The sequence below is a fragment of the Saccostrea echinata genome, unplaced genomic scaffold (assembly GCF_033153115.1).
Source record: "Saccostrea echinata isolate AGI-Se365-2 ecotype Australia unplaced genomic scaffold, CSIRO_AGI_Sech_v1 ptg000012l, whole genome shotgun sequence".
Taxonomy (NCBI): Eukaryota; Metazoa; Mollusca; class Bivalvia; order Ostreida; family Ostreidae; genus Saccostrea; species Saccostrea echinata.
Genome location: NW_026889761.1, coordinates 9,879,295 through 9,900,362, shown reverse-complemented (window position 1 = coordinate 9,900,362; position 21,068 = coordinate 9,879,295). Strand labels below are relative to the sequence as shown.

The window sequence follows — 21,068 nt, the reverse complement described above, 5'->3', positions numbered from 1 at the left end:
TATTGTTGCTGCGCCTGAATAATAATTCTATCTTATGCAAATTTCACTCTAACAACACTGGATGAAGCAGGGGAGGCATGAGTCCCCCTCCCCCTCCCCCCAATAAAAAAAAATACAGATAAAGGAAATGTTACTTACAATAATAAGTAAATGGACCAACCATGAACCCGGGGGTAGTAACCCTTAATGTAAATCACTTTACCGACCTTTGTTGTTCTGACACATGAAAAGAAATATTTGAATTGCATACAGAAAAATAAATAAAATCACATATCAAGGATTCAAGGACAATTTCTCTCACAACTGAATGTCACAGATGATGCAACAGAGATAGCAACTATTAAAAGAGGTGATATTTGATTTGTGAGTGTAAATGCAATTTCTGAAGAGAATAGAGCTATGCTAACTTTGTTCCTCTGGAGAAGATAATATCATACCAGGATCTGAAATGAAATGCATTTGACATTTATAAAGCCCTAAAACTAACATTAGACTTTTAATATACACTTCTATATGCATCGATCTGAGGTATCGGTTTTCAAAACAATTAATTTATGACAATGGAACCATGTTTAAAAATTTAGCAGATTTTTTCTAAAAACTGTAGCAATTTGAAAAGATGCTCTCAATAAAGATATCCCAGTGTGAAATACTTATTCCTGGAACGTAGGATGTGACAATTAATTTTGCAGCTTTAGTATTCCTTAAAATACATCGTGCTATTACCGAATTATATCATCTATCAAATTAGCACGATATGTTTTGTCAAGGGGGACGTATGGTTGAGAGGGGGAGAATTTTGAGTGGGAAGAAATTGCAGTATATATAAATAAGCAGCCTTGCTCCCCATTCACTATTTATGTAGGTCGTTAAGCTATGCAAGAAATCGATTATACCTGCATCTCACGCCTGACTCGCACTTAGAAATATATATTATATATATATATATATATATGTGTCAAAAGCTGGTGAAAACGCTTTAGACTCTTCGACACAAGGCGGGAACTCGACACAGCTCAGTTGCAATATGTATATCGAAGAGACATTTATCGAACGCTAGCGAAGTAGCATGCTGCTCAGGAATTTATGAAATCGTCATTTTGTCAATGAATCATTGTCCAAAGTGCAACATATTCAGTAAGTCTAACACGTGACGAAGAAAAACCGTTGTATTTGGATAAAGACCCGAGAAACCCTGGAAGCTCTAACCTAAAACGCTGATCTCTTAATCCAGGGAGGTTAATCTGCATTTGCAACTTTTAAATCCATTTTAATTTAAATCCGTACAAAGACTTTATTAAAGAGCAATAACAAGAAAATGGCGAGTGGTGAAGTTTTTCTTGTTTTATTGCTAGCATTATTCTACGTATCTCAAGGATATTTATTTGAAACAAATCCGAAGGATGTTCAAACGATGTATGTTTCTGACAATGATTTTCGTGTGACTTGTTCTTTTAATTACGATATTTCTGACAAAGTCAGAGGCCAGGTTTTAGAAAATATAAGAGCGGTAGTGGAAGTGTCTCCGGAGTACATTAAAAGTTCCAATTCATCATGGACACTGTATTCCTGGTGTCCAAATTTAAGTTCTGCAAGTTTCAAACTGCCTCACATTACAAGGGTGAAACAGAATGGAAACACGACTGAATATTATCTCGATTTTTCTCTACAAGACGGTCGTGTCTTGGAATGTGTGAAAAAAGGTGCTTGGAATCTAACTGTTTCTCTGTTTGACGAAAACATAAAACTAAAAACAGTTAATAGAAAGGATCCTTTTTCGTTCCAGAAACTTGAGGCTAATTTTAAAGGTAAGCAGCTTTATGAAATAATTTATTATTTCTCTTTAGAGAAATATGAAACGCCAAACACTTATTGGTTCAGTTTCTGCTTAAATGGGAAAAGAATGACGTATGTATTGGGAATAACATTGTTTAATTAAAAACCTCAATTGGGAATAAATCCTCATAATTTTGTGTAGTTATCTGTATCAAGTGTGTACCGACTGTCTTCAGTGTATATTGGCAAACCTCACAGACATTTGTAATGTAAACGTCTCTTTTCTAAACACAAAATGATCGCTCATCAAAGAGTGGGATGTGCTAAATAATTAATCAACGGGATCTAAAGTCTCGGAAGAATTCTAAAAAATACAAATTAGTTCAGGAATCTTTTGATATATAAATTTTCAAAAAGTCATTAATCAAAAACTTCATGTACTGCAAATCTTGAATCGCACAGATGTTCACAAAGAAAGCTCAAAGGCATACGAAATTCCTTTAAAAAACAAGCAATTTTGATACACACAATAAGTAGTAATATTGTCATGCCTTTCCAAGTACTTGCTATTATTAAATCCCCTGGGAATCATCTATAGAGATACACAAGTGTATGTATTCAATAAATAAGCTGACGGTAAGGAATATTCAGTATTAGTTTAAATTATCTTCACGCTGTCGAATTTTTGTAATCAATGAAGGTTTTTATTCTAAATGAATTACAACTAACGTGAACTATACCTTGCCTCAAATATTGTAATAAATAAATAAATAATCAAAGTGTTTGTAAGAAGCCGAATGCCAAAAGGAAAAAAAAGAAAAGAAATGAAATAAAATAAATGGCTAATTATACTCACCAGCGTCGGATGGGAACATATAAATACTTATTGATTTCATAAGTAGTAATGACCATGCATAATTAATTATTCATTCGTTTTTTATTTAAATAGTTAAGACAGCAAAATTTATTGACTTGAAAACACATCAAAGAACTTTGGATTTTAACCTCCTAGCTTCTAGCTATCCTCGGCCCATGAGCTTCTATTCTCGATCCAGGAGCTTCTATTCTCGATCCAATAGCTTCTTTCCGCGATCCAAGAGCTCCTATCCCCTACCCAAGAACTTCTATCCTCGATCTAAAGGCCTCTATCCTAGATCCAGGAGCTTCTATTCTCAATCCCAAGCTTCTATTCTCGATCCAGGAACTTCTATTCTTGATCCAGCAGCCTCTATTCTGGATTCAGGAATTCCTATCCTCGATCCAAAGCTACCTTTTACTCTTCATACAAGTGTCCATGTTGCTATTTTCTCACGATTTCGATGCATGCTGTTCAGAATTCTCTTATTTCTGGAATGGTTTAATATTTCTCTGGCATGTAACCAGGTACTTGTCTGTTTGGGATTTGTCAAGCTTTAAGGAATTTAACTGATTTCTTGAAGATAGAATTCTGTGTGAAATCAATTCCGGGATGTCTGAGTAAAAATATCAATATGCATCAGTATCTGGCATTTTTACACAATCTGATGGCGATAGCGGCCATGGTGCAGATTTTAGAGATAAGCCCTACTGAAAAAGAAAATTGGAAAGTATTTTTTCTTAAAAATTAAAAACAGTTGTTGGACTGCTTTGAACTCCGATTTACCCGATAATTCTAAAGAAAACATGCCAAAAGAGAAGGAATCTGTAAACAGACAATTAGATTTAGGTGCTATCTATTCAACAAAATAAATTCAATTTTCCTATAGATTTGACCATTGACGTAATCCAGCATGTACGTATTTGTGTAACATATGTCCTTACCGAGTTGAAACACATTTACAGATATTAATGTTACTAGGAAACATCAATATCACATTTAGATAATTTTATAACTTTGTTTATAATGCTGTAGATTTCCGTTATTTTTAAGCAACATGTGTATTGGCGATGTCTCAACAGAGCATTGCGACATCTAGCTTAACATAGTTATAGCCAAAGGAAATTGTTGTTCAATTCCAGCTCCAAAACTGCATTGCCTTTTTTCACTTCTTCTATCATTTATACACATTAAATTAAGCAGTTACAATTGTACAAAGTAGGAAAAACGTTATACTGCATAGTATACTTGTTCTAATAATGTTCATTACATGGTGATCTGTCCAGCAATACAAGGCAAACCAATTAAATTGCACTGTGATTTTATTATTATTAGTTTTAGGTTAGTATTACTGTTTAAAAGTTTGGCCTTTTTCTTTTTTAAAACCCTATAAAGCTGTGCTATTCTGATTGATCAAAACAGCCGTCTTCAGTCAGTCTTCAGCAGTTACCAGTCATGCATTTGAATGAGGACACTGCTCGCTTAATAATGACGTTAGGAAAATCTATTACATGTACATGCAAATAAAAAATAGTGTCAATGATTAATAAGCTAGCTTACTAAAATTTCATTTCTTATCATCACGAATGTCAATAATTTTCATGATAAAAGCATATTAGAATAATTAATATGATAAAAATATATTAGAATAATTATTATGATAAAAGTATATTAGAATAATTATTATGCTGAAAGTATACTAAATATATGTCTGTTTATTGATATTGGCATTACATCCTTCTTTTAAAATCCCGGTTTACTCAATCTAAGAGGACAACTTGAGGAACTCGCAGTGTTTGTACCAAGACGTGCACAATCGTAACTAAACCGTCTTACAGACATATAGAGAACAAGAGTCGTAAACAGCTGTATTACCAATAATCCTTGTATTTAAACGTGTATAAGGTCTGGGAACGATTGTGTTGTTTGTGGAAGAAAATGTGTCAAACCACACGAAGATTAGAAGCAAATCTTGTTTTGCTTTATTTTGAGCATTGATCTTAGTCATCGATATTAAAGGTTTTAGCACTGTCTTAGATCCCTCCCGGTAAAAGCCCTCTGATTGTCCTTGGGACGAGCTGTGTAATTATATCGGAAATAATTTGAAATGAAAATTCAGTCAGACATCAATTCTGCTTAGATAATCGTATCCATATCGGCATATGAATAAGATGAAGGGTTGTAAACAAAATCGACACGTCCATTAAGACCAAAGGGACTCGATAAAGGACCTTCACGACAAAATCGATTAACATCCTAATTAACTTGATTAAAGGCTTTGCACTGCGGAACGTCTTAATGTTTGCTGTATATGACAAATAAGACACCCAAAGTCACTGATTTCGGATAATAATGTTAATTTTACTCACTGTTAAGTCAATCGGCAAGGAAAGCTGGTAAAAAGCGAAAGTTGGGGGATTGGTGCAATTTGAGCATACGGACAGCAATAGGAAAAATTCCTTGTCTAATTCGTATCCAGTGATCATATGTACATGTAACAATACTAGAACATAATTAGCTTGAAGCAAGTTGCACGTCTGAAAAGTTACTACCCTCATATAGGGGATTGACAATTTCAGCAAATTTTATTTCTGTAAAATTAGTCTATCTCATCCTTTCCATGATATGATCAGTATTTAACAATCTTCGAATGTTCATAAAATGATTCTATTAATAAAATTAACAGTCAACACAACAGAGCGTAAACATAACCAGCAGCATGACAACCTACCAGAGAATGAAAAAAAATGTTAAAATCACAAAAAATAATGTTTACTTGTATTATTATTTGGTTGGTTTGAACATATTTTATTGTCTATAAACTTTACAACTGGGATTGGGCAAAAGTTCTTAAAACTTAATACGCCCTCTCCCTACATATGAATTATACCAAAACATATTTACATATATGGGTTTCAGCTTAAAATGAATAAAACACAGAAAAGCATAATAATCAGAGAAACATTATACAATATACAAGCTGTATAGAATTTGCAAGAAGTAATTATTGCATCAACCAAAACGACCTGACTTTTTAATAAATGTTTGTACAATAGAAAATAAGTATTCATTTTCAACATTGTTTAACTTTTCATCTCCCCAGAGTAATGTATGAGTATCGACAGTATGTAATTTTCCCATTCGCAGAAATTTATCGAAAAATTCTTTTCTGGCTTCTGTATATTTTTTGCACGAGAAGAAATAATGATGGGTGTCCTCTACTCTTCCACAGGAACATAAGGGACTCGAGATTATATTACATCGAAAAAGATCGCTATTAAGTACACAGTTGTGTCGAAGCCTTGTATGTAATATATTTAAGCGTCGATTTCCGTAACTGAAGTAAGAGGGTGGCATAGTTTTATTATAAGAAATAGACTTTTTAAAAATAGATAATGAGGAAGAATTTCTTACAACAAGAGGTAATGAGTTCCATTCATCAATAACAAGGGGAATGAAAGTTGACTTGTAGGTTTGTAATCTGCATTTGGGTATGTTATAGTTATGTGAATTTCTCGTACTGTAACTTGATGAATTACAACGCAAATTTGGGATTATATCAGTCAGATACTCAGGAACTTGATTATTATAAATTTTGTACATTGTAGTTAATCTAGTATTTTTCCTTCTTTCATGTAATGGTTCCCATCCAGTTTCAAAGTAAAGTGCATCTTTAGAAGCTAACAGAGTTAAGCCTGTGACAATTCTAGCAGCACATAATTGTAATTTTTCTAATTTTTCGCTATCACCTACATTACACCCACCCCACACCAGTGAAGCATATTCTAATTGTGGCCTAATAAAGGTTGTGTACATGAGTGAAAGAGTTTTCCGATTTACTACAAATTTAAGTTTTTTTAATAAGCCCATTTTTTTATACGCATTAGTTAGAATAGTATCAATATGTGTAGACCAACTAAGATCATGTGAGAAAAAAATCCCTAAATGTTTATGCGAAGAGACAAATTCTAGCTGATTTTGCTGGAAGAAGAGTTTAGGATAATTAACACTTCCTCTCAAGTTGAAAAATATTGCTTTAGTTTTAGAAGAGTTAAATTTAAGAAGCCATTTTTTCGACCAAATTTCTAGCTTGTTAAGATCATAATTCAGTTTGTTTTCGATAGTATTGACATTTTTAGATGACTGCTGAAGGGAGTTATCATCTGCAAATACTACAAAAACTTGTCATTTCTTCAGCAACATCATTTACATATATAAGAAATAATAGAGGTCCTAACACTGAGCCTTGAGGGACACCCGCATATAAAGGTTTTTTGTCAGATAATAAGTTTCTGTATAAAACTCGTTGTGATCTACCCTCTATGTAACTCTTTAACCATTGAAACAAATTTCCTTCTATACCATAAGTTCTGAGTTTAAACAAGAGACCCTTATGCCATACACGATCAAAAGCTTTAGAAAGATCACAAAATATCATGCAACAATGTTCACCGTTGTCAATAGCTTTAACAATAGTATCATATGTTTCAATTAATTGATATACAGTGGAGTGACCTGGTAGAAATCCAGCTTGGTATTTATAAAAAAGTTTGTTATCATGAAAGTGATTATACAAGTGTTTAAATATGATTCGTTCCATTACTTTACCAATACAACTTAGCAATGACACAGGTCTATAATTAGACATAATAGAAGGATCATCTTTCTTAAATAAAGGGAGAACATTAGCAACTTTCCATTTACAAGGAAAAATACAATCAACTAATGACCTGTTAAACAATAAACATAACGGTTTTACAATAGTATACATTGTGGATTTCAACATCTTGTGACTAATATTGTCTGGGCCTATTGCTTTATTTACAGGTAGAATTGAAATAATATCTATGATTTCTTGTTCACAAATACAGATGGTATCAAATGTGCTATTGCAAGCAGAAAAAAAAGTCCGGTAACACAGCGTCGCTATCATCAATACAAGTAATAGAAGCAAAATAATCATTTAAAACATCTATTTTCTCTTCATTTGAAAAAGCAATAGATGCATCACCATTAATAGAAGTATACTGTAGAGGGGGAATGTCTGTAGTTGATTTAACTTTAAATATATCTCTCAATAATTTCCAGTACAGTTTCGAATTATTTTTACTTGCATCTGTAATGTGGTGTTCTATATTATTATAATAATTTTCGATCGCAATTTTTTTCATATTGTTAAAATTGTTCCTACATTTTTTATATTTTTCCCAGTCAGAGTTTCTTTTTGTCCTTTGAGCCCTATCAAATAATCTTTTTTTAGTTCTATGTGTTTTACGCAAAGCCGAATCAAACCAAGGTTTGCCTTTTGGACGAATTACAACCGATTTTTCAGGAATACATTCCTTCACAATATTCAAAAATGTTGATGTAAAATTATTTGTTGCTTGATCTATATCCGGTGCTTCACTAATAAGTGTGTTCCAGTCAGTATTTTCAATAAGAGAATTCAATTTATCCATATCTGCATGTTTATATAACCAAACTTTTCTTTCGTATGATTGATTTTGAATAACATCTGACTTAACATAAACATAGGTTCCTTTATGATCACTTATAAAATTATCAACCTGAACAGTTCCGGAGTGAAGCACTCTGATGTCTGAGCTAACTAGAATTGGGTCAATAAGCGTGCTCGAACTACTCGTGACTCTCGTTGCTTCGTTGATGATATTACAAAGGCTATGTTGGGACAAAATTTCGTTAACTATGTGAGTGTGTGGGATATCTAAAAAATCTACATTTAAGTCTCCAAGGATTATTATTTTGTTGGATATATCAGAAACTTTTTCAATGGACCACATTATGTTTTTCCAAAAGGATTTGTCAGAATTCGGAGGCCGATACAGACAGCAAAGGTAAATATTAGGATCGCTTACTTCTATCCATATACATTCAGTGTTCAAAGGTTCAAGGTCAGCACGTCTTAAAGCTCTAAGTGAATCGGATACATAAATAAGTGTACCGCCCCCATATGAGTTTCGATCTTTGCGAAAAATTTTAGAAAACCCCTCAATTGAAATAGCGTTGTCGTCAATATTTGCATCTAAATGTGTTTCTGTAAAACACAAAATGTGATAATCACTGACAAATGATATTAAAGTTTCAATTTTGTTTCTTATACTTCTTATGTTTATATGAAAAATATCTAAAGTACGGACTATGTTATTTGTAGGTCCAGGGTTTGATTCAATATCCCCAGACAACAGTAGTAAAATGCTTATAAGTTGAAAAAGAAAATTGACATGCTGAAAATATACTGCGTATTTCATGCAAACTTTGAATTTTTGTTTACAACATTGGTACACTTTTAACAACAAGGAGAATAAATGTATAAATCTGAAAAAACAATAAGTCATGGATTTGATTGTGCATCTATTTCGGAGGTAAAAAATTCCAATTGCGGCTCGATGTTGATCAAGAGTATTACCCATGATCGGTAATAACTAGTGTTTTGGGTTGAAGGAAAATAAAATAAAGCCGCAAAAAACAGCAACGTTGTAGCTTGCAAACATATAAATATTGATATTGTCTAGAAAAACTGAAACCCATTGTAGATGTAATCAAAATAAAAAACAGATTGTAAACAGAGAAAAATGAACTAGGGCTTGTTACAAGAACAAGTACTTGTAAGTCAGTCATAACAAACATATATACAAGACTAACTATGTATGTAAATAAACAAAGCGTGTCTAACAACATTGTTCAGAGAGCAAAACAATACACTGGTATTGGAGAGTATGGAAATTTTTAAATTAATATGTTTTGAGCATATCCATAATATTAAAAATGTTGATTCTGTATTTTACATGCATGTGACATAAATATATAGGCAGGTGCTTGATATATCTAACCAATTAGTTCGTAGAGGTCATCCACCGAGGTGATTTGAACTCTGTCTCCATCCCTTTCGGTTTTGACAAATATTCTACCGTCGTATGTCCAGAAACTATCCAGTTTTTTTGCTTTTTTTGCTTCTATAATTTTTTGACCACAAATTGTCTGTACTTAGTTAAGTCTTCCGTAATGAAAATTTTGCTCGGGTTTTGTGGATTTTCCTTTAGATTTTTCTTGGTACTAAAGATTTTGTTTTTGATTTTCCAGTTGCGAAAGCTACAAATTATTTGTCTTAGATTTTGATTATTGGGGTTAGGGCGACCGATAGGATGGGACCTATTGATATCGTCAGCTACGATGTTAACCCCCATTGTCTTACAAATACCAATGACAACTTCGTCCGTATTCTGAGCTTGTTCGTTTGTTAGGTTGACGTTGTGGAAACGAAGGCAAGTTCTTCTGCCGTATTGTTCCAGGTCGTCAAGGCCACATTCGAGATCGCTCACTCTTTGTTCTAAGTCAGAGTTTATTTCTTTAACATTCTTGATTTCATCAGCTTGTTTTTTAATTGTTTCTTGTTGAGTTTTGATGGTCTCTGACATTGAATGTAAACAGCTTTGTATAATAACTTGGATATGAGGTGCTAAAGCTGTCGCAATAAGCGGAACAAGCGATCCAATGAATGCTTGGCTGCTGACAGTCTTTATTATAATATCATTAATAGCAGATGATGGTGCCAAATCATGATTGATAGATGAAGTGTCCTCAGATGTATCAAGAGACCCTACTGTACCAACAATAGGTGAGGAGGTAGCAAAGCCCTTGGATAGGGGATTGGTTTGTACAATGGGACTAGGTTGTTGTCTAAACTTGGAAACGTTATTAGAAGACATTTCTAACCCAATAGATGAAATGTTGGGTAGAGAAGATGAATTGTAACGTCTTCTTAAAGGTTTTTGTTCTTCAAAAGAACTACCAAGAGATCGCTTACGTTTATTTTCAACTTGACGACTCATATGTTGAACATCGCTCACCAAGCACCCAATAGCTGATCACACTTGTTTAAAAGAACAAAGTTTTCCAGAGTTTTTGAATGATAAGGAAGTTTATACTAAGAATATACTAGGTCTTTAACTTACGAATCACATGTAGACATGTTTCAGACCACACAAATGTAAATTATATGACGATTTTCCCTTTAACTCTCCGCTCCCCAAAAAATCACGTCATGGCGACAGGTGTCACCGGAAGTCTCCGTGACCAACCACCAAGAACGTGCCATACCATGCACTTCTTTTTAGTAACGCGGACTATGTAAGAAAATACGTGGTGCTTGAAATATAGACATATTTTTTAGGGATTGTAAAAAAAAATTAATTGGTAGTTGAAACCTGAACTTTTTTTTCCTACTTAAGCATGTAAAGCTTGGAAGAGACAACTCCCTGCAATTTTTTTTTCGTCTCTCAGTTCTATCATATTACTTGCATTACACTTCTGGATTTTGTAATACTTTATAAAATTTCAATTCTGCTGCTTTCAATTCTCCTATCTTCAAATACTTACGCTTGATAAACATTTGTATTTTTCTTCCTTGTTACTGTACAGTACCGTAGTATTTGGGAAAAGGGGATGTTCCTCTATTTTTGTAGAGTAATCATTTGGTGTAGATTAAGTATGAAAATTTTTATTCAAAGGTTGCTTGCCCCCCCCCCCCCCCCCACTCCCCCCTTTTTTGATACAATATGGTTGAAGGTTGTTCCATTTTTTTTTTAAAGGAGTTTGCAAAAAAGTTAGAGAAAGATCCTACACTCCCCCTCCCAAAGAGGATTTTCAAATTTGAGCAGATTAGGTTTTTTACCACATTTTTTCTCGTCCTCCCTGCCTCCTTTGAAAAACATTGCTACCGTCCTGTGACATGTTTTCTTTAGTTTCTTGAGGCATTTAAAGACCCTCTATAGATTTCATACTAAGGTGTACTAATTCCGAAGTATTTTTTTGCAGTTAGGATCCTCCTATAACTTAACCTATTACTTGAAATGCATTTTCCTGTATTCCCATATATATTAAGCAACAATGGGTCCTGTTCATCATTACTTAGAGTCTTTAAAATATTTTCCTGGGGGTAAAGGGTTGGGACACTGTGTTGAAAATGAAATAAACTATACATATATATATATTTTTTTTTTCAACCAAAATTCATTTTTCTTTAGAGTGTCTTTAAAAAAATATATTAATGTACATGCACATAATTTTCACTTGACAGCGGTTGACTGCGACTTTAACACAAGTTCCTGTCTTTCATGGACGACGAATGGATCCATGGTACACTCCGATTCCTGTCGACTCCCATGGTGTAAATACATACCCAAACCAAAAAATACCCTTTCCTATGTAGCAGCAACAGGTAAGACATCATTTTGTCTGACTACATGGTAATAGTGCATTTCCTCACATGCTACATGTATTATATAAAATGCTAATAAAAAGGTCCTGTGCGATGGTTTATCTTGAACTAAATCTTAAAAATCCGACGGCTTCAAGCGGAAAAACAGATTGGATTTGGTTTTGGAAAGTGATCAAGCCACTTATACATAGCAACTGTCGTGTTTTTCCAGTATTTTATATAAGCATCAAGATAAGAATCTTTTATGCGGCCATTAACAAGAAGAATTTTCACAAGCAATCTAAATGAGGACACTGGCATGCATATTTCAGAGTTAGAAGTTCAAAAAGTTTTATGGTGAAGGTAATGATTGATTGATTGATTGATTATTGTTTAATGCCGAGTCAGCAGTATTAAAAATCATTCTAAGATGCAAGCAAGTCAGTTAAATATTTATACTTGCCGTCACCCTTTGTAAAAAGCCTGCGACCGGTGATTGTGAATCGATAAAAACGTACAATGTATTTCATATATGCTAAAACGAGTTATCAATAAGGGGTAGATTCGATTCCTTAGTTTGATTTTCTTTAAGAATCTAGGCAAGATCGGTCTGGAATTTAAGCTTTAAAAAAGAAAAGTAAATTTATCTGAGAATTGGTGTATTGTAATTTTGAGGTGAAATTTCATAGAGGGGACTCGGGAATTCAATGAATCTGTAGGACTTGCATGTATTCCAGTTCATTAATTTGTCTTTCAAATTGATAAAGGATTCTTTAAAATTAATTTGAATTTTGATTTTTTTTTTACACTATAGAGGAAGAGAGAACTCACTGGAGGTCCCGTGACATATATGGAAGCGGAACCAACTGTTCTCTAAACATTCTGATGACGGCCTACTCTGCTACTTATGTCACAGTTTCCCTCAATTCGTCGAGGGGGTCAACACCCTTAATGCGAAAGAAGTTCGATTCTGAAAAAATGTAAGGGCATTTTGTAATTTCATATATTCTGATAATCTAATAAAGAATGTATTTTTTTAATTATGTAACTGATGAACAAACAACCCCTCCCCATCCCCCACCCGCCGTAATTCGAACACCCTTCTCTTCAGCTAGACCCTCTTTGCATTTAAACCAGTATATTTGATTTTAACATAATGCATTTCCTGTTCCCATTCTATAGTAATATCGTAATATCTTCCTTAAATGAGAGGATCAATTTGATAGCTACATATCATTTCAGTGCTATTTAGTTCAGGGCCCTATGAATTCAATGTGAACCCATTTATATTTGACGTCACTAGTACATTTCATTCTCAGAAAAACACCCATTAACAGATTTCACCCTATCAAATTCACAGTTTCTAATTGTCTTAAAGATTTTAATAATTTAATGGACTCTTAGAAAATCACGAAGCAGTTTATTAAGATTGACGTGTTTATTTCAGCTCTTGGGATTTCGTTTTAGTGTTTGTTTACCGTGAAAGATGATTTTCATTCACACATGAAATTGCTAAGCGTACTTACACCTCCCACAAATTCTCGTCACGAGCAATTCAATTAACAAGAATTCATCAGTGAAGGGCGAGAGCAATTAATAAATGATCGATTCACAAGAACTTCAAGACAAAAAAAAAAAAAAGAAAAAAAAACTACCGAGTCATGTATAAAACTTGAAAATAAGCAAGTTTATTTATTTCCATAAATCACGCAAATTTACATTGTATTATTACATTTACTTAATTAAGAAGTGCATTACTGGTGTTTGACCTTGCAGGAATTGGACTGTTGTAAGAATTCCCATCGGAAGGGTGGACGAACTGTTTCAACTTACTGTCTGTATCCACGCAATATATATAGCGGCAGTCCAAAGGATGTGGCTGGGAAATTGCATGGAAATTACAGGTAGCAACACAAGCAAGTAAAACTACATCATTGTAGTATTGTTGCCAGTATGTGTCAGTGTGAATGTTGCGTCCACATTATAAAGAGTGAAGTTTTGGTACCTTATTTGATACAAAAATATCACCTCTGGGGCCATAAAACTTAGATGAGCTCATTTATTATCTCAATTTTACAAAAGAAATATATAGTGGAAAAGTGAGGCTGATATCGAAAGTGAGCTCGTCTAGGTTTTATGGCCAACGGAGCCAGGCATTTTCTTTTATAAAAAAAAGTTCGAGTTAAAGGCTCAGTGATCGAGACCAAGACATTCACAAATGACAAAAGTGTTGTAGGCACAAGTTTAGGAGAACGGTTAGACTTTGCCAATTTCATGCTTGCTGGCTTAGATACAAGATGACTAAATGAGCATGATATTCCACAATATTTTCCTTTTAATATTTTATAGAAGTCGCCCAGTGCAGTGATAAAGAATTCCAGTGTTCTACTGGTAAATGTATTCCTAAGGACAGAGTGTGCGACTTAAACCCAGATTGTCCCCTACAAGATGACGAAGAAAGAGATTTCTGCGGTATTATTACCTTGTGATTGTTTTGTTACATTTTGTACAAACGAATTATTTTCTATCATCTGCTTTTAGTAGTTCTAAGAAAAATGGTTCACTTATTTGGTAAAAAAAAATGTTCCCTCTTATATTTGACATCGCTTAAATGTTTTAAATCAAATACCACCGATTTTATAATTTAAAAAAGTTTACTGATATAAACTATTCACAACTTCCAAAGGTGAATTTCATTAAGACTCGACTTAGACTCTATTTCGTCTCAATGTTGCATTCATATTTTTTTGTTTCACAGATAAAAACAGTTATAGAGCATTTTGTGATGTGGACAGTGATAGATGTAACTGGACCCAGAGTCCTCAGTGTCCATTTCAGAGAAAGACTACCAATGAATACAACATCGTCAAATACCACAAGTATTGTCATTATGGTCAGACAGGTGCGTGAGGAATTACTGGCAAATTATTCAGAAAAGCTTTGTTTTATGGCCATAAATACTTATGTAATTGCTTTGTGGGTGTGGAAAGGAATCCTACACTTGAAATGCAGCCAAGAAAGATATTAATGTCCTATCTCTTACAAATGATCATTGACACTCAAAAATAGAACCAAAATGAAGTGATTGCGGCTGTTATATGATGTTTTGCTTGATATCCTCGGATATACTGGGTAATCCCTTTCAATTAAAAGAAGCAAAATCTTATCAATTGTTTTACAAATTCATGACAGTCAATGAAAACTATTTTCACCAATACAAGAATGACATTTCTGAGTTTCCCTAAAGCGATTAAGTATTTCCGATGTTACAATGCAAATGTTATCCGTATAATATTTCATTCAAGATAAATGATTATGTGCATTATTTCATGACACTAAAATTTGATGAAAGTATAAGTTCATAGTATTCTTTATAAAACATTTACACAGTCTTTTTTCTTTTTCTCCATTGACCATGGGGGAAATTTTCCCGAAATATATGCCAACTTGGTCAAATCTCAAAGCTTTAAAGTTGATGTGATCTCTTTTCAGACTTCGTCATTTTTGCTGATAAATGTAAAAACAAGGAGTCCTCCAAGCTTATAAGTCCAGTAATGCAGCCATTCAATGCTTCTAAGGACTGTAGGGTAGGTGAACATCAGAGACTGATATTAAAGTTTGATCGAGTTAATTAAGTAGGAACAATAGAATTTACCCGCCATCACATTGCTCATGGCAGGGAGTATTTGTCCAGTATTTTAAAAACGTACAGGGAGTTAGCGGGTTTGATATGGCAGCTTAACATGAAAGCATTTTATATAAAAAAAATTGACACATTTATGGATTATGATTCACGATTTCAATGTTTTTATTACAGGTGCGGTTTTGGTATATAGCAGACAATTTTGATAAAATAAGTGTCTCCACCTGTTTTAACGAATCCAGTTGTGAGCTTGTAAAAACTTTCGTTCGTATTACCGCCGAGTTGGAATGGCAGAGGGCATCTGTTAGTATACCGCATCGATATCAACCGTAAGTTACTCATGTATTCTTCAAAACTGCAACATGTTATCAAAAGCCTTAAAACGACTTCTACCATAACTTTTTTCTTTAGCTTTGTTATGATGTTAAATTTTTGCTATGTAAAAAGTTGTTTGTATTCCTTTGTAATGTGTAGCAATTTAAATGTAAAAAAAATAATATTTAAAAAACTGGTATTAATCTTTGACCACTAATTATTGAGAACATGTACATCTTTTAACCACCTCATAGCTTACATGTACTATATTGTCTTATTTTGTAAGATTCCAAGTCGTATTACACGGATCACTTGCTTCTATCGGGGGTATTGTGGCCCTAGACCAGATAAGTTTTACACCTGACTGCTTTACAAAATCTGATGAATGGATGGAACCACACATGGAGGAGGGTAAAAATACTTAGTATATTCAGTGGACAAGCCTTTAATTTTTTAACTCGAATAAGTTTAAAACTTAACAAAAAAAATCCCACCTAATTAACAGAAAACACATATCCTGTTCAAAATATTATACTGATACTATTTTTCTGAATATTAATTTTCGTTGACTTATTTGGAATTGTTCAATTTGGGTGGGCACTACTCAAATGGGGGTAGGTACATAAAGTTGCTTTGTTTTCTATAGTATATTATATCGGCAAAATCCGTGCCCCCTCCCCCTCCCGGTACATACGACCATGATACTAATTTTCTAAGCAAACAAAAAAAATTTAGTATTGATTATTATATATATTTTTTTTAAATTTGTATTTGGTTTTTAGTGTCTACGCAAGTGGAGTTAGACGACGGTTCTAGTTATATCCTCACTATTCTCGGGATTGGGGCTGGTATTGTCGTTGCTATGGTTACTGCTGTGGTCATTTTCTCAGGTATATATCCTATGTGTTTATAAAAGGATTAGAAAAAAAGTAGGGAATTTCAATTAATGCTTCGATATTCCATATGATGTATAATTAACTTTTATTGTTGACAATGAATATTCATTTGAAATGGAATATAACAATAAAGAAAGAAATCAGGAGGCATCTTGACTAGGACATTAGAATTATTTTGATAACAAATACCTACTAAGTTACTTCACCTAACTAAATTTATTTCTTTAGTTTTCAAAAAGAGGCAAAATCTCAAGGATGAAAGTCTTCGGAATATACTTCCGGTATCTACATCTACAACTTCCTCCGGAATAGATGGGAAGTGTTCGATTCCAGTTGACATTTCTGACGCCTCTTCCGCTGACAGCGAACGCCAGTCTCTTGTTCCCAGTAACTTGGCAGTGTCTAACATCTCACCGTACTATGAGTGGACCGAAGATAAGATTAGAGATATACCCAGAAAGAAAATCAAACTTGTTCGGCAAGTCATCTATTGAGGAAGATAAAAGAATTTCATTTTGTTCTTCATATTTCAGTTTAATAATGTTTTATCGCTTCGATTTAACTTTCTATTTTCCTTTTGATAATTGGATTAAAAACATATTTTTCTTAACAAAAGAATTGAGAGGTATTTTAGAGTTTTTAATATGGAGATGGTGATCTTGCCACCAATCTTCTCTGTCGTGTTTTTTTTTTCTATTTTGATAACACGTTAGTACTTTTCATGAAATAAATACTTATTTCAACACCCAATTATTTTTGCAGACTTCTCGGTAAGGGTGCGTTTGGTGAGGTATATTATGGACTACTTGCGGATGTGTCGCGTCTTCGAACGGACTTACCAATAGCCGTCAAGGTAAAATGATAACTCATTCATCTCTTGGTAAAACAACGAAGATTTTATATGCCTTTTCATGTTGCCAATTTAATTCCGTTTCGCTGAAAATATAAGAGGACGCTGACACTTACGCGATAATTTCTGTTTGTAGAAATTGCCAACTTTATGTGCCGAACAAACTAAAGCAGAGTTATTTTTTGTTTGTAGAAATTGCCAACTTTATGTGCCGAACAAACTAAAGCAGAGTTATTTTTTGTTTGTAGAAATTGCCAACTTTATGTGCCGAACAAGCTAAAGCAGAGCTATTTTTTGTTTGTAAAAATTGCCAACTTTATGTGCCGAACAAACTAAAGCAGAGTTATTTTTTGTTTGTAGAAATTGCCAACTTTATGTGCCGAACAAACTAAAGCAGAGTTATTTTTTGTTTGTAGAAATTGCCAACTTTATGTGCCGAACAAACTAAAGCAGAGTTATTTTTTGTTTGTAGAAATTGCCAACTTTATGTGCCGAACAAACTAAAGCAGAGTTATTTTTTGTTTGTAGAAATTGCCAACATTATGTGCCGAACAAACTAAAGCAGAGTTATTTTTTGAGGCTGTAACACTAAGGTGAGATCAATATAAAAAAAATTGATCGAAAACTTTTATCACTGAAATTTTTACTCTCTCTCTCTATATATATATATAATATCATTTTCATACCATTTAACCCCATATTTCCATATTTAAAAGTATATTTAACATATTTTTAGCAAGTTTAACCACCCAAACATCGTTCGCTTTCTTGGAATATCTACCGATGATCAGGATCGTTCTATGTATCTCTTGCTTGAACTGATGGAGGGTGGAGAGCTGAGGACCTTCATCAGAGAATCACGACCAAAACAGGTGAAGAGTTTTTTTTTAAACATCTTGTCACTGTCTTCTTGCTTTAAATTGTAAAAAGCATGAAAAAAAAATCGATTGAATGCGATTTTGGGAATTGTAACCAAATTGAAACACTATGTAATTCAAGGACTTTTTATAAATTATTTAAGGGGGAAAGTTCCCAAAGCTCATTTTATTATTTGACACTATTATTATTTTAAGGCTACCTGTTTTTGTTTCAGCCTCATGAACCATCATACCTTACTTTACATGATCTGCTGAAGTTAGGAATAGATGTTGCCCGAGGATGTCACTACTTAGAACAAAACAAATTCATCCACCGGTTTGTTAATCCATCACTTTCACATGATTACTATTTGCTCTATGAATGAGAGAAATCGTAAAAAAAAAACGCTCAACTTCTAACAATTCTTTTCTTTTTGTAGGGATATTGCTGCAAGAAACTGTCTTTTGACTGAGAAAGGTCCAAACCGAGTGGCCAAGATAGGTGATTTTGGGATGGCGAGGGATGTGCTCAGGTATAATACGGATAATTAATGGAATTGTTTTAGAGTAATAATGCATTAATATTAGAGTTCTGTCAATATACTTCACAATATACGACATTATTTTTCAATGATATCAGTTAAAAAATTGATTGATCGTCTTCAGAACTAACTACTACAGAAAAAATGGCAGGGCAATGGTCCCCGTGAAGTGGATGCCACCGGAGAGCTTTCTTGATGGGATATTCACATCTAAAACTGATGTCTGGTATGTACAGACAACATGTTTTAGCAACCACACTTGAAATGAAAAGTTGTTCACATGCAAGTCATAATTTGTCACCAAAAAGAGCAAAGTTATCAAATGTCAACTAGAAAGAAGAAATAACAGTTAACACTGATCTTTCTAAGAAGGCTTACTTTATTTTACTGTAATTGAGATAAGACCAGTCTAAAGGCTCATGTAATGCAAATCTAGAAGCTAAACAAGCTACTTACACTTGTTAATTTGATAATCTTGCAGGGCATTTGGGGTAGTTCTATGGGAGCTGTTTTCAATGGGACACGTGCCATACCCCGGCAAATCTAACGGTGAAGTGATGAAATATGTCAAGGGAGGTGGAAGACTAGAGAAACCTCCTTTATGTCCATATCAAATGTAAGATTTCAATTCTTAAAATGTTTTTGTTACTCAGATTTGGTTAACATGCATGGTAACGCTGATAAATGTTTCAAACACTTTTAGTTATTACATATTTTTAATCATCAGTTATGGCTTGATGTTACGATGCTGGCAAGTTGATGCGGACGTCCGTCCTAATTTTACTGGTGTTGTGGAAGAACTTAATAGAATTAATAATGTAAGACTTTTGTTTTGGATAACATGTAATCGCCATTTTTTGATTGTATGACGAATACTGTTTTTCTTGGCATAATTATTCAGAATAAATCTCACTTTCCAAGTTTCTAATCATGCAGGAAGAAGAGATTTCTTCATTGATAACTTATGAAGACGTTATGGGCATACAGTCCAGCACGTGTGACCAAGATCACGTGACTTCCGGAAGTGTGACTTACGCTGAGGACATAAAACATAGCATGGCTGAAACAAAGCTGTTCTCTGAAAATGACAGTCATTAGCCCAAAAGATACGATCGTCCTCATTAGCTTTAAATTTATTCCATCAAACTGAATGCATAATTATTAATTATCATGCACTTTATCACAATCTTCACCGGGCAGCTTTCATATCAGAATCAACATGTCAATTTGAACTGTTCTTGTGATATTTATGAATTGTTATGTTGTGAAATATCAACATGCAAGTGTATCCTTTTAAGAAGTAAGTTGGCGTTGTACAGGGAGAGAGAGAGAGAGAGAGAGAGTACTGCTTTTAACACCTACATGGTATCTGTGATAAACTATTGATGTAACAGGGCAAAGTATATGTGACACACTTTCTGCGTTTTCATTTAACTAGAAGCGATTCTTTTTCGTTTAACCTGCCATTTATATTGTAGTTGCTTAAACAAGCATTGTAATTTGGTAGATTCAGTATTTATGAGAAACAAGCCATAGGAGAAAACTCATGGAACTCAATCCCAAATTTTGTGACTCTGCTTTAATTTGTCAATGAACTGTAAATTAAATTTCTAATTATACAAGATTTGTTGTCACTGAAAAAGAAATAAGTATTTATATTCTCAGTGGGCCCAAAGATTTGAGAATCATTATTCAGGTTTATGTGTGTATAGAAACTGAATAATACAACATCTGCGTCGAAGTCAGTAAATCCATCTGTTCATGTTAAGGCATCATTATTTATATTTTATTTTGGAAACCCATCAGATAAAAGAGACAATAATTTGTATCATAATAACAAATACACTTAGCTAGTAAGACTGTGACATCACAATCACATTTCTGTAAATTCTGAAAGCAGATGAACATTTTATATGTATTGTCTTACTACGTTTTTAAATCGATCTTCCAAAGTGTCTTGAAGAGAGTGTACAATGCTTATTTTATAGATTATTGATTTCCAATAGACAATGATCACACTTTCACGTATCAGTTCAACACTGTAGCAGCAGTAAAGAGAAATTGCAAATTTATGATTTTTTTTTTTAAATTTCCATGAATGACTGTTTCAACGATA

General features: G+C 33.5%; 1 protein-coding gene across 1 annotated transcript; it reads left to right on the top strand.

Moving 5' to 3' along the window:
• The first annotated feature begins 932 nt into the window (after positions 1 to 932).
• On the top strand, positions 933 to 20,574 carry LOC133185319 (uncharacterized). Its single transcript, XM_061320454.1, has 20 exons — positions 933 to 1,808; positions 11,730 to 11,870; positions 12,664 to 12,829; positions 13,626 to 13,753; positions 14,199 to 14,321; positions 14,608 to 14,751; positions 15,342 to 15,436; positions 15,667 to 15,821; positions 16,094 to 16,218; positions 16,590 to 16,697; positions 16,932 to 17,181; positions 17,466 to 17,556; positions 18,082 to 18,146; positions 18,290 to 18,425; positions 18,647 to 18,747; positions 18,851 to 18,943; positions 19,077 to 19,178; positions 19,434 to 19,568; positions 19,680 to 19,770; positions 19,889 to 20,574. The coding sequence occupies exons 1-20, from the start codon at positions 1,319 to 1,321 to the stop codon at positions 20,048 to 20,050; spliced, it is 2,901 nt and encodes a 966-aa protein (XP_061176438.1). The 5' UTR covers positions 933 to 1,318; the 3' UTR covers positions 20,051 to 20,574.
• The last annotated feature ends 494 nt before the right edge of the window (positions 20,575 to 21,068 follow it).

Excerpts from the sequence above, each read along its gene's own strand:
- LOC133185319 (XM_061320454.1), top strand. The coding sequence starts at position 1,319 with ATGGCGAGTGGTGAAGTTTTTCTTGTTTTATTGCTAGCATTATTCTAC. Across the intron at positions 18,748-18,850 it reads CAAAACAAATTCATCCACCG|GGATATTGCTGCAAGAAACT; the intron begins GTTTGTTAATCC and ends TTCTTTTTGTAG. Across the intron at positions 18,944-19,076 it reads ATGGCGAGGGATGTGCTCAG|AACTAACTACTACAGAAAAA; the intron begins GTATAATACGGA and ends GATCGTCTTCAG.